At 41.4% G+C, this 13937-nt stretch overlaps 1 protein-coding gene across 1 annotated transcript in view; it reads right to left on the reverse strand.

Moving 5' to 3' along the window:
• Nucleotides 1-587: 587 nt before the first annotated feature.
• Nucleotides 588-13937, reverse strand: part of SVEP1 (sushi, von Willebrand factor type A, EGF and pentraxin domain containing 1) — a 126766-nt gene continuing 113416 nt past the window's right edge. The window contains exons 47-50 of the mRNA XM_049794922.1: nucleotides 11026-11121; nucleotides 8114-8209; nucleotides 5216-5309; nucleotides 588-3168 (exon numbers count right to left, since the gene is read on the reverse strand). Coding sequence (XP_049650879.1) covers nucleotides 3138-3168; nucleotides 5216-5309; nucleotides 8114-8209; nucleotides 11026-11121 — 317 coding nt within the window. The 3' untranslated portion in view covers nucleotides 588-3137. The remainder of the gene's footprint in view (nucleotides 3169-5215; nucleotides 5310-8113; nucleotides 8210-11025; nucleotides 11122-13937) is intronic.

The raw sequence follows: 13937 nt of genomic DNA on the forward strand, positions 1-13937 counted from the left end.
GCTTTGAAACATGGACCACCTTTTGCACTTCAAAGTCTCCACTTCGGCCTATGTAGCAAAATACTGAAAGGCTAACCAGCATTACCTTCAAAAACCCCACACCCTAAATCTTTTGACTCCTATGTCATATACCCTCCTGGTTTGGAGGAGTGGTGTTTGAATTACAAAGTTTTCTTTCTGTTATAGTATACTTTTTACCTCAACTGTCTTTGAATAAGGGTGCCTCCATAGCTTTAAATTCCAGTACTGGTGCAGAATAAAACAAGCCGTATCTCCATCTGGTGTAAGTAGTGAGTGAAGCAGATTTTAATGCATTTTATGCCAGTGGTAAATTTGGCCCTTACAGGTTTTAAAATATACTGTAGCAGCAGAAAGGATTTGAAAAATTAGATGCTAATTGCATTTTTATCCGAAGATCAAACCTGGAGTAATCCAGCACATCCTTTTAAGACTACTGGCAATTATTTTGTCTTTTCCCTTGAGTGGAGTTCCATTTCCCTAATACTCTGGCCTTGCCAGCAGGTCCCAAAGGGTAGGTTGATATTTCTGTTGTGAGGCGTTAAGAAAAGAGTGCAATGTTGCCTCTATATGGGTACTAAACAGGGTGCAACTTTATTTACAGTGTAAAGTGCATCACACAGAAGTCATTTAAAACACACAACAAGCAGTGACATAAATGACAATACAGTACTGGGTAGGGAGGGGAAAACGTTCCAGCAAGTATCAAAACATCAACAGCACTATTATAACAGCCTCTAGTTTCAGCTACTCTGTCCTACCACCACATTTCCTTACGAAACATGTTGACTGGGTTGATCCTGGGACTCCATGTACAAGTCACTAGTGTGAAGCTGGAGTGCTAAAAGCCACCCCGCAGCCCTAAAGTCTCCCAACAATGTCCTGCAAGCTCTAAGCACTGGCCTTGCCACTGCTGGTCTGCTCTGGAGATCACCAGGGTAGAGTCAGGGCACACACTGGAAAAGCACACTGGAAAAGGGACCAAAAGATGAGAGTGACATATAAATAAAGATCTGCTTTTCTCAACCATGCACTCTTTCCCTCGAGAAGTCCTTTGTTGCTCAGTTAAGCTTCCACTCATATGCTGTTAGGGCAGCAAGGAGGTCAAGGAACAAAGTGCCTACAAATAGTGGTGACTATGGGTTGAAATGCAGACATTATTTACTGAACACTAACTTCAGTCAAAGCTGTAAACATCGACGGCTGTGGAGCTGGGAGACGGAAGATAGTTGCTACATGCTAGCAGAGTCCATTAGAAAAAGAAGGTTGTGGGAGCTGAAACAACAACTCTTCAGCTGGTTGCAGCTCTCACTGGGAAGGAATCTACATTCACATTAATTTGATCCCCTAATGACTCCTTTACCTATCTGTTTTTCTTTTAATTGGCTGAAAGCTCTTATTAGCCCACAACTTTGTTTCTTTCTTCCTCATTTCTGGTCTTGGGCTAACAGCCATCAGTTAAGTGTCAGTATTTACTAGTGCCTTATTACTGTAACTGTGAGCTCATTTTTGTGTCGTATCACTTTCTCGTGTCCAAGTTCACGCATTCATGAAAGGAAGGTAAATCTACAAAGGGGGGAGGTGTGGGGCAGGTTGTGCACACTCTTAATCCAGAGGGTTAACTAAGCAGGAGTGCTACAGAAGGTAAAATTTATTTCTCCTTCTTCTTTCCCAGTGCTGACTGCAAGTTACACTTTTCTATTATTACTGGGAAAAATGGAGTTTCTGATCAATGATTCTCAGGTTTTCACTCTAATGCCTTCTTTCATAGATCAGAATTTTTGCTAATTGACAATAATTACCAAACATTTGACCCCCCAAAATGCATGTGATTTCCACCTTGTAATTCTACCAACCTGCTTAACCACAGGTAAATCTTAGCATCTCAATTCATTGGAGCATGACTTAACAATGGCATTCAGGTGTGTGTTATCCTCAGATGCAACGGGATCAACAGCATAAGAAAGAGAAATGTGACAGCATGTGTGCTCTCAGGATTTCTCACTCAGCCAAGCATTTCTGCCTGTGTGTGTACTCAAGAGGCCTTTTCCAGTTCTCTGAGGGTTCTGCATTATGTAAACACAACCTTTCTGTAAGCATATAGCAAAGCTTCACCTGTAAACGTAACTGGTGCCTCCTCTCTCCATCTTAGGGGCAGTTGAACTTTGGGACCCAAACCCCATGTATCAAAAGCATTCACCTAGCAGACAGATGATAGACATGTATTTCATAATTTACACAGGAAAGGGATGATGGTTACAGGGAGGTAGAGAGTCCCATGGCAAGTGGGAAGCACAAGTTTCAGTGGTCCGCCTGCTTCCCACTGCTGGATCCTGGATTATCCAGTTTTAGAGCTAGATGTGAACTGCCCATAAGTCAAAAAGCCTCAAAGGCTCTTGCTGATTGGACTTGGTCCATCTTTCTCTAAACGACATGATGGTGTCTCATCTTTTTTACATTTTTTACTATTTTACCAATAAATCTCAGGTAAAATTCATGCCATTGCCTTCCATTAAATCATTCTCCACTGATGTTAATGTCACATAATATACATTACACAATCATCTTCTTATGCCCACCAGAAACTGTGGTTACAACATGGACTTTATCACATGTACTTCTAATTTACATCAACATGAGTTGTTCAGAAACAGGTCTAATGCAAAGTTTAGTGGCTCAGTTAGCCTTGCGTAACTATTCTTTACTGTTGAGTTGCTGGACAGCAGTACGCTTTGGCAGATGGTAAGCAGAATTACCACATTCTATTTAATCATGGTTGGCAGTATGGTTTAATTAGCTTACTGTATGTAAGAAATGGGAGAGACTTCACTTTACACAACCACTTCTTCAGTGGACAGTAGGAATCTTTACATTTGTATGTGTATGTGTGTATGGTGTGTGTGTAGCAGCATATATTTGATAATACTTTTGTAAATGAAAAATACAGAGGATTTCTTTAAAAATGGAAAGGTATAGTAAAAACGTATCACAAAATAAAATACAAAACAAGGGAGCTGGGGGGAATGGAAGCAATGGATTTGATTTACAATGCATTAGATTCCAAGCCCTGGTGCCTAGGCTGAAGAAAGTTATCTGAATGTAGAACTGCTGCTCTGATGTTAAAAGGGATAGAATCCAGCCTTCCGTTTCCTGCGTCAGAAAACCCAAACAAAATAAAATCAGTGCTGTACTGAACATACCAAACAAGATCAACAGTGAAGCACAAGAGGACAGTGTCTAAAAGTATACCAGGGATTAGAATGCCACAGCTCAAGACAGCATATTGAGAGGGGAAGAGCATAGGCACGGGGAATAGAGATGTCTGGCATTTAATCTAAGTCATGACTCATCACAGTGGTTTGGAGCTATCTTGACCTGGATGCTGATAAAAGCTTTTGGGCCTTTCAGCTTCCCCTTATAAATCACACTTAGTTAACCTGCAACAGCGAATCTGTGCTATCATGGCATTTCCTCCCGTTCTGCCTGTATGGTACCCTGTATTGCAAGCAGCAACCAGCAGCTGAGGCCAAAGCTTAACAAAATACAAAGCAGATCTCAGTGTTTGTTTCTGTTCCCTCCACCCCTCCAGTTCTGTGTGGGAAACTTCCTCTCAAACAGCCCTTGAAGGGATATGCTGCTAGACTACAAGCCTGTAGGGCTAAAGATCCACCTTCTCTCAGACTTCACCATGCTGCACAGAGCTGTGGACTTGGACTAAAAAAAACCCCAAACCCCCCAAACCAAGCCCAAACCAAGAAGAGTCCAGTTTAGTAATAGCCTGAAACTTTGCTTTGCCTCAGAGATAAACTGCATAATTTTTGGCTGCTAATCCACTGGATTTGGGCTTCGCTGCTTCATGTCCTAAATGGAAATGCTATCAGACTTTAAAAGTGTAGCTTTCAGTCTAAAGCTGGATACTGTTTGTTGGCAGGACATTTAAGTTACTTCACTTGGACATATATAATCACAGCTGACAAATAAAAACTATTCATTTTGGACAATGTAATTTCTCAAGCATCTCTTCTGTAGCTTTAAGATAAACAGTGTATCAGAGGGACAGGGAGGAATGTCTGTCACTACCTGTCCAGAAAGAACAATAGAAAAAATGTACAATGTCACAGGCTTTGTCTGTACCCTGGAGAAAAATACTAATATTCAGCTGTTATTTATTTAGCTCTCCAGGATAATGACCAATGTGTTCAGTAGAAGCCAGTGTGAATTGAGGTATAAATATTTTTGCTAGCATATTTCATGGCCCTCATTAATATTCCATGCAGGGAGCAGGAGAATTCATGCTACATGTTTTGTTATTATATCTGATTCCCAGCCACAACAACATCATTACCATTCCACCTGTCTTCCCTCTTCAGGGTTGTAAATGCCTCTTAATGGCAGCATGAAATAAAACAGCTTTCCAAAGAAAAACTGAGTCCTGTTTAGACTGCTCTCAAAGTCAAACACTCAAACTTCACAAGTTAACTTTAAAAAACAAAGCTACAATTACGACTTTTACATGCTGCCTTGCATGGTGATGGAGCTCACTCATTTGGTAACCTAGCCTGCTATTGGCCCCATTAGAGATGAATCAGCAAACCAAAACACAAGCACTGGTAAAACTCTCTAAAGCAGAGCACATGTGAACCAGATCTAAGCCCAGATCTTGGGGCTGTTGATACAGAGACTGCACTGCCAGGTGTTTTGAACTGCGACTTGACTCAGAGGCTTGTACTCTTAAATGATTAGACCACTCAGCACTAGGTGTAGTAAGAGTGATTATTTATAACATCTGTTGCATGACCCTAGTCTTGAACCTGGAGCCAGCTGAAATATATACAGTTCAAAACGAACACTTGTACACAGTAGGCCACTCAAATTTCCTGAAGTACATTCTGTATTACATCACAACAAACATGTCCATTTACACTATTAAAAATAAGGCTAAACCCTGCAGGTTTGCCTGTCTGCTTACATGTAAATGTACCATTTCCTGAGTTTTCTAGAAGTTTGGCAATCATTTTGCAGAGTACTCTCTAAGGTCTTTCCAGATTGCCCATAAATCATGAGCTATCTAATGACCACTGATTCACAAGAACTAGAGATGCTCAAAACGTGCAATATTAATTACACATTCTGCAGATTTAGAGTTCAGTAGGGTGTGATTCAGCCTAGCTATGGGACAGCGCTCAGCAACACTTACCTAGAGCAGTCATGTCCAGTCCATGATGAGGGACAATAGCACCGATTTGGTCGTATGCACTTCCCACCATTTAAGCAAGGCAACTGGCAAACAGCTGTATACAAATACACACACAGACAGAGTTGCATTAATGAGCACACCCACAACAAACTGTTTAAGGAACGGGCACTGAAAATCCAGCCTGCATTATTCTGTTAAGATTGGAGTACTCTCAGAACTACAATATTAAACATCAGCTGTGAGTCTGTTGTAAAAGATGGTTTGCTTTGGGAAGAGCAGCCTTAGAAGCACATCTCTGCTGAATATGATTTGACCCTCTCAACTACTTTTGCCATATGCTGCAGTGTATGAGCTGCATGAAACAGCCAGTGTACTATTTTACATTGCCTTAAAATTTCTGTTCTTTTTGCCTCAAGTTGAGGCAAAAACCCCAGGAATGCAAGTGAAAGCAGGAGGAGGAACTAGAAGAGAAGAGTCAGAAGATCAGCAGGACAATAGGCCTTACTTCTAGGAAGAAAATGTGGGTGTTTATTTGATAGGAATGTGACAGCTAAACAGTAACCTGACAAGCTGACACCAGATGTTGTAAAAAAGTATTAAAAAAGGCAGCATAAACAGAAAGTTAAAGGTCAGAAAGCCATTTACAGATCAACAGCAGGCAAGGAGTAAGACTTCACACAATGGCACCTGTATGGAGACAAGGAAAGGAAGCAGAGAGTGACAGTAAGTTTCTGAAAGACACTGGATAGCTGTAAGAGGTGTAACTAGGTGCTACAGGGCATTTGAATTAGAGAACAAACACTAGCCTGCCTGATAGGGTCGTGCTGGGCCACATCTGAAACGGCTGCACGTGCTTTTGTGTGACAGCCTAACCCAAGGATGTCAAGTAACCAAACAAAAGTCAAAGCTTCGAGTCTTTCTATCAGTTTTGAGACTGGAAAATAAAGCACCATATAGTTTACAGAACAGATTTAGAGAGTCACTTAATGAGGTCCTTCAAATGCAGACATTTATATCACAGGAAAGCTGAAAGACGTGAATTCTTTTCAGCAGATAATGCCATATATATAGGACAGACCTAAAGATACCAGTGAGAACAAATTCTGGGTTATATTTTCGCAAGGAATACACATCAGGCAACACTGATTAAAATGGAATTAAAGGAAATGAGTAATCACAGGAATGCAAAAGGAGGTAGAAACACGCTGCTCCAATTCCTCTGGGCCAAACACGAACAAGCAATGGCAGGAGGTTATAGAGATGGACCATCCCTGTGCAATTAAGTGCACCAAGTTTGTCATGTTGAAAATGACTTCTGATTCCGGAATGAAGCATATGAATGAAACATCTTGAGCTCTCACTTTATGCACATAATTATTCCTGTCAGACCAGCATTTAATCCAAATATTTCTGCCTTCACTTTTGCTCTGTCATGGCAAAAGGTCAAGACCAGTAAATAAAATGAGAAGTCGTTTAATAACTTCATAAGCAGTGGTTATGAGCTTTTATGAATGGGCTTTGGCACAGATGCAGTTGCTTACTGGATTTTTTCTTTAACTACCGAAAAGCAAGTCAGTCTAACCAGATTTTAATTGCTGGCCCAAAAGTGAAAAGACCATCTATCCTCCTCAACCACCTATGCTGTTATAGCTGCAAAGTTTCTGAAATATGAGAGAAAATGATGCATTATGTGCTAGGCAAGTGTCCCTTCAAAAGACAGTAGTTCTGAGTTAAAATGTTCACTCTGGAATATCAATGTGCTGAAGGATGGTTGGGTTTGCAATGTATCATACGGTTTATCCCCCAGACTCACTATTCTTATCAGTTGAACAAATAATATGAACATTCATTAACAAAAGCAAGAATTCCTCCTCCAGCCACTCCAAAGTCTTGCAGGAAGGCAAAACCAGGCTTTTGTGTTAAGGCCCTGTTAATAATCAGTTAGGGTGCATCTGGACAATAAAAATACAGTGGACAAACTGTAAAACAATTTTTAAAAATGGTTAAAATTTATTAGTGATTGAGATTTAATAATGATTGAAAGACATTTCAATGATCACTCAATTGCTACGAGTTTTACTGGCTATTTCCACAGGGACAAGCCTTTTAAAAACTGACATTTGTTTAGTCTTGATGTGGAACCACATATCCCTATCCCAAATATTATCCCTAACTGCAAATCAGCCTCATCTGACACAAGTTGACTTGCCAGGACACAGGTCTGCAACCTAGAATCACTGCTCTCACTGCCTCTCACTTTTTTAGTGTGCTATATGCCCTTCAGCCTTGGTGAGGTGCAAGTAAAAGATCTAGTAAAATGCAGTGCACATTAAATTTGTTCAGAGAACTTAGATGATACCTAATGTAAGGTACTCACGTACCTTACATGGGTACCATGTACCCATTAAACTCAGTCATCCTTAAATCCTTGCTTTCCTCTGCCCTCTTGCCCAGCTCAGAACTCAGGCAGTAAGTGGGAATCCCCCAAACCAGACAGCTATGTGGTGAAAAACCTCTGTAGTACTTGACTTGTTTGTGAGTTTAATGGTGACCTGCATGTGCTGAAATGACATTTAACTGTTCTTGGAATGGGCAGTCTAGTTTTATTCTTCTCTTTGGAAATCCTTTCTCCTCTGTACTGCTTTTTGCAGAGAGCACTTTTGTGAATGCTGTCTGTCCTTTCTGGGAGCAAACTTTTCTGAGGATTTTAAAGACTCGTCAGGGACTACTCTGAAATAGTGTGCAGCTGGGGACAGCAAATCCTCCAGGACTATTATGGCAGGCTAGGTTCTCCTGTGAGAAGCTTAGTAGTTCTACAGAGTCCTTAGTGAACTGTGCTAGGTATTGATAGTTGGGTCACAAAAAGTGTGAGAATAATGGAGGTGAAAGGAGTTTTACCCATATGGCAGCGCGATCCAGTCCATCCAGGGGGGCAGTTACACTGGTAAGGGGCGACACAGCGACCTCCATTGAGACATGGCAAAATGCATATTGCTAAGGAGAGGAGAAGAGAACCAGTGAAAATAATCATCTCCCATGAAAGCAAAGAATAAAGTGTGCAAGAAAAGAACTTATGTTTAATTAGAAATTCTACTACCCCTCGAAGTGTTTGCATGCAGTGTCAGCAGAGTTGAGTGGGATCTACCCACAAAGCATGAGCAGCAAATATGACTGGCACAGCCAGAAATGAGAAAGAATGATAACAAACAAATGGACAGACCAGAGCAATTGCTAGAATCCTTCAGACACCTGTAGTCTCTGTGCTCACTGGAAATGAGCAGGGCTGTTTGCTTGTTTCTCACATGTAATATCCACAGACATTGCCCGCTTCTGTGATGGTGGCTAACAAAATCAGTTCATGCTTTAATTACAAACAACTGGATTGTTTGTGGATTCTCTGGGGTCCCACAATGTAATATCGAAAAATAAGTTAATCTATGCACTGCCCATAGAAAAGCTCTTGGTCTGGGCCCATGGAAACATGCTGAGACAGGTGACACCACCCCATGGAAAGACAGCTTTGATACAAGGCATTCAGGGTGCAACAGATTGACTGTGGCTGGAAGCTTTGGGAAAGAAACAAAGCAGATACCAAGCAGCTGGTGGCCTCTGGACTGAGTGCCAATCAAGCTATACTGCTCCTGTGAGCAGATGTGTGAAATTGTCTGATGCGCACACTTAAGTACCTTCACAAAACTACCACCTCCACTACCCTAACTGAATGAAGTACTTGTGTGAACATGCTCTAATAAGAGCAAGAGTTGAGCTGGGTCTCTAATTTGGACCCCTGAGTGGCACTTCCAGTGGAGTTTTGTACTGGGAGTGTGGATGTGGGCTGCAGAGAACCAATGCAGAGGTTCTTCCACTGCACAGCAGAGGTCAAACTGAGCAGCTGCAGTCAGCCTGGATAAGAAAAGAGTAGTGAAACTTCCATGGAGCTCACAGGACTAACCCATACCACCAAGAATTACTCGTCTGTATCATTAAACTAGCAGCGCCCTGCATGTTTTTTAGAGTGGCCAGGCTTCTCTTAGGAAGATCAATCTATTTTGTTATCTGTGAAATGTACTCTGAACTACAAGGTGACTGAATTCTGTCAGAGCTCTGCGGCCCCACCTGTAGCCTGATCTTTACAGATTAGTGCTCAGTGCTAGCACTCAAAAATCCCTTTGACTTTCAGAACAGGCCCTCAACTCCAACAACTAAACCTATCTCTTTTCTCAGCAATGCACCTTGCTTGACAAGCAATGCTGCAAAACTGAGGTGGCACTAACCAACTGTGGGAATCCTTTTCACCTCTCCTCAGTACCTATGCCAAAGTAAAGAAAAAAAATAAAAAATAAGGGAGAGCTAGTGCCTGTATCTGCATGAAGTGTAATCTGGCTAGTCAGCTGCCTGTTCATTTTCCTCATACAGGAAAACAGAATCTGAATTGGAATAACAGATCAAAATGACTGGGTGCATAAAATTTGTCCTCTGGTCCTGAAGAATGCATTAAAAATCATTATTAATGGTAAGGTAAGGAAATCAATTATGGCATGCCAAACACAATTCTGCCCGACACAGGGCTCAGGCCTCTTCTGCTGAATCTGTGAAACGTACAGAGCTGAGTCTGCATGTCTGGCTATGGTGGTACTGACAGACATAGGGACAGTGAACGAGGGGCCATGTGAATGCACCACATAGCTGGAGTTTCTGTAAATGCAGAAGGACAAAACTTGCTGAACCTCTTCTCCTCATTCTGTAATTACAGCTAATTTGTGCCATGTGGAACTGACACTGCCACGGGGAAGACTTGAAAGCTGCAGAGGTAGATTCAGAGGACTGTTTTAAGATGTGATACATCTGCCTAGCAAAATGCTTGATTCCTCTCCATGAACTACAGGAGGAGGTGCCACATCTTTTTGCAAGTCTCCATATATACTCAGAGCCAGTGACAATGACACCACCTCAGCTGCAGGTGTGCCTGGACACGCTAAAGCTTTATGTCAGGGCCATACTGAGTATTAAACACAGTAAAGGCACTTTCCTTTTCTATCCACATAAACCCATGCCTAATTATGTGTACAGTAACAAGGCTTCTCATGCAGCCACTACACCAGAACGAAAGGGTTAGCTCTCCCAAATTCCTTGTGCTAAGATCATCATGAAGAAAATGGTAAATAAGGCACAAACTGGCATCCCCAATGTCACCCCGGGAACATCTGACAGACCAAGAGTCAGATTTGGCTCTTTTCAACCAGAACAGATCCAGTTCTCTAACTATTCGGAGATCCAGGCCAGGAAAAGCCAAAACAGAATGTGGGGGGTACAGGTACACAGGTCAGGGAGGACAGCATGGAAAAGGTGACAATAGTTTTATTATTTGAACACGAATTGATCAGGTTTGTAATCACAGACCGATAAAAAAGGAAGCCCAAGAAACAAATGCAGCCACCAATAAACCACCCACAACTCTTCTGTTCTAACCCCTGTTCTTTCCCCAAAATCATGTATTGCTATTAGAAACAGACTTTGGAGAACTGAAGTAGGCTGTTCTTCAATCATAGTGAAAGAGCACTCACGAACAAAATCGCATCAATTAAAAAAGTGTTTGTTTTGGCTTGGAGATGTCAGGGGATGGTCACTTGTCTAGAAACAAGCAATCAGTTAGTCCTTCCTGTTATCTCTAATTTGTCAAGCAGAACAAAGTAATGATTTTTATGTTTTTGGCTCTTAGGCCTTTAATTTTCCCCCACGGTTCACTGCAGTAAATTCACTTGTCTTACCTACAACATCCTTAAAATTACACTTAGGTATGAAATACATACGCTCTTCACAGAGACGACCCATCCAGCCATCTGGACATGAGCAGGCATTTGGTCGCTCACAGACACCACCATTCTGACATGGGAACCGACACACAGCTGAAAAAAAAAAAATTAATGACAAACTCAAGACAGTTAATTAGAAGCTTAGTAATTCAGCATCTTGTACAGATGTCTGCAGTTGTAGAGTTTGGAGTAGAACAAAGAAATGTAGTGAAATTCAGAAACATAACTTGACTTTGATTTCAAGGGCTGCATTGTTTTCTGGCTCTGTGTGTGTAACTAGGTACTGTGAGCAAGAGTGTGGGAACCATTAAGACAATCAAAAATTGTCCATGGCAAGAATCAAAACTCAGAAGTTTCTGGCATGGTTGGGTAAATTATTTGGACAATGTTTCAAGGCTGACACCATGCTTTAACTGCTCTTCCTGACTCATTCTTGTGAAAAACAGAACAAAACAAAACAAAACACCAGAACAAAACCAAACCCAACAAACAAACAACAAACCAAAACAAAAACAAAAGACCCCACCCCAAATGAAAACTATTACCCCTTTTTTTTCCCTCTCTTCTAAATTAACTTTAAAATAAAAATCAAGCTTCCTTCTAACCTTGGTAGGAAACACTAAGGTAATGCTGTCTTGCATAATACAGGATTTGTTGAAAGTAAGATTAAACACTGTGGTAGAACAAGCAATTTTTATTGCACTATCATCCCACATAATAGGAGTGACCAACAAGGGTGCAGCAGTGGCACACTGAAGTGTTTACCGGTGAAACCCAAAGTGTGATTATAAACCTCACTTTGCATTCTTGCTGACTGGTACTCCTTGGCTCACACACCTGTTAATAAGCACCTGATCATAAAAGTGGGGAATTTGAAGTGGACTCTATCATGCTAGCCCAATATCTTGCCTCGACTGGACGGGCTTTGGACTTCATCATCATTTCTATGATATTACACCGTATCTTGGCTAATACATCCAGGACTACTTTACAAAATCAATGGAGAGCTAAGTACAAACATGTTAGACTTAAAGATCATTGGAGGAAGTACAATTCTTGTCATATTGGTGTACATATATACAGAAGAACAAAAATTGTGGCTTCAAGATGATACTACAGAACAAATAAGTAATCAGGCTAACTTCTAATTAGTGGTAATTATGAACACAGAGTAACCTCAGGAAACTCAGTCTGAACTGTTAATTGCATCCTATCTTTTATTAGTTACTAGATGAGCAATAATATGAGCTTAGGCTTTAAGTGTTTCAGATCTTGTTCAATGTTAGCATTAAACAGAAACAGTGGTTTAGCACACTGAAACACTATTCAGACCCGAGCTCCACATTGGAAAGAATGCAAATCTTCCCCTGGTAGAACCAAACTTGAGTCACTCTTGCAGCTAAGCCACGCCAAGATGCAAGCTCCAGCTTGGAGTCTGTTGAAATGAGGCCAAAGCTTTTGCCATTTTAGTTTTCAATCCCAAAAGCCTTCACATCAAATGTCAGCTGATAATGAGAATGGGAAGAGACGGTAGGCCCTGGCTGGTTCACAGAAGTTGCAATACTGTAACAGGTATTTTGAACAATTTTTGTTGTAAAGGTATCTATGACTATGCAGACAGCTTGTCTCTGGGTGTTGACTAAAGCAGAACAGTGTGCCAATCATTCCTTTGTTCAGTGACAAACTACGAAACTTGAATCAAAAAACATTTAAAGCTTTGTGTGATCCATGCCACTTAAACAATATCCCATGATGTATAGTGGGATGGCAGGTAGGAGGTTTGTGTATAAATGATATCCCACAATAAATTCAAAGCCCATGAAAAGTGGTCTCTGAAATCTATTTTCTCTCCTTTGGTCAATGGAGAAGATGCAGATATTTAATGAGTTACAGAAATTGCTTTGGATGGCAACTCCATCCCGCTCAGTGATCCAGGATCTCAGGCATAGATAGGCTTTTCCTGGATTTCTGCCCAGGCCCTGGTTGTGAAACTGAATGAGTAAGACAGTATCATCCCTAGGTGTGCACTTGTTATACACCAATTTAGGCAGGCAGAGACTCTGTGTCTGTAGCTGTGGGGATTATTCTTCACTTGACAGACAAGACCAGAGAAAGGCTTGGGGCAGGAAGTTAAGCTGGGATCTCATTCTCTTTTTTTGCTACTGTAAAAGCAAGCAGGGCAAATGCAGTCCTGATGTGCTGGGGAGAGAAAGGGAACCATTAACTGTGACTTCAGTTAGTCGTAGCAGATCTCACATGGATGGTATCAATCTTAATCTTTGAGATCCCTTTGTAAATCCATACCTGAGAGTTATCTCCACAGGACACAAAAGCATTACACTGCTGCAAGACAAACATGGGTAAGAAGGGGAAAAAAATAATTTCTGATATCTGTTCTCAGCTTTGCCAAAAGCTTTCCTGTGGTTGCAAGTGAACGATTTTCTCCATGCTTCAGACACCCTCTCATAATGCTCTTATTTCCTGATGGGTTATGAACTTTTTGGTTGGCAGCTCCACACTGACCACTCCCAGTCAGCAAGACACGGACAGAGGGTGAACAGACAACATAGATTTTAGAGCATTTCAGAGAGAAAAAATTGGGGTCACACAAGCTATGTGCATCTGTGCAGCCTGCTGGGTCCTGCAGGTGTTTACGATCAGCAGATCCAGGCTAATACTTCTCACCCCTGAAACTCAGATCAGAATCTGGCCTGCAACCTCTAACCAGCAGTGATTCAGGCAAGTGCAGCTGTGGTGAGAGCTCTCCCAAAGCAGCTAACGAAGTCTGCTTTTTAATTATAATATTTACGTTAACTAACCTGTTCAACCAGGCCAGAACATTTCAAGCAGGCTTAGGACACATTAATAATCAACTCACAGAGCCAAAACGAAGAAATGCAGTATGAGTC

This window comes from Accipiter gentilis, chromosome Z (assembly GCF_929443795.1).
Source record: "Accipiter gentilis chromosome Z, bAccGen1.1, whole genome shotgun sequence".
NCBI classification, from domain to species: Eukaryota; Metazoa; Chordata; class Aves; order Accipitriformes; family Accipitridae; genus Astur; species Astur gentilis.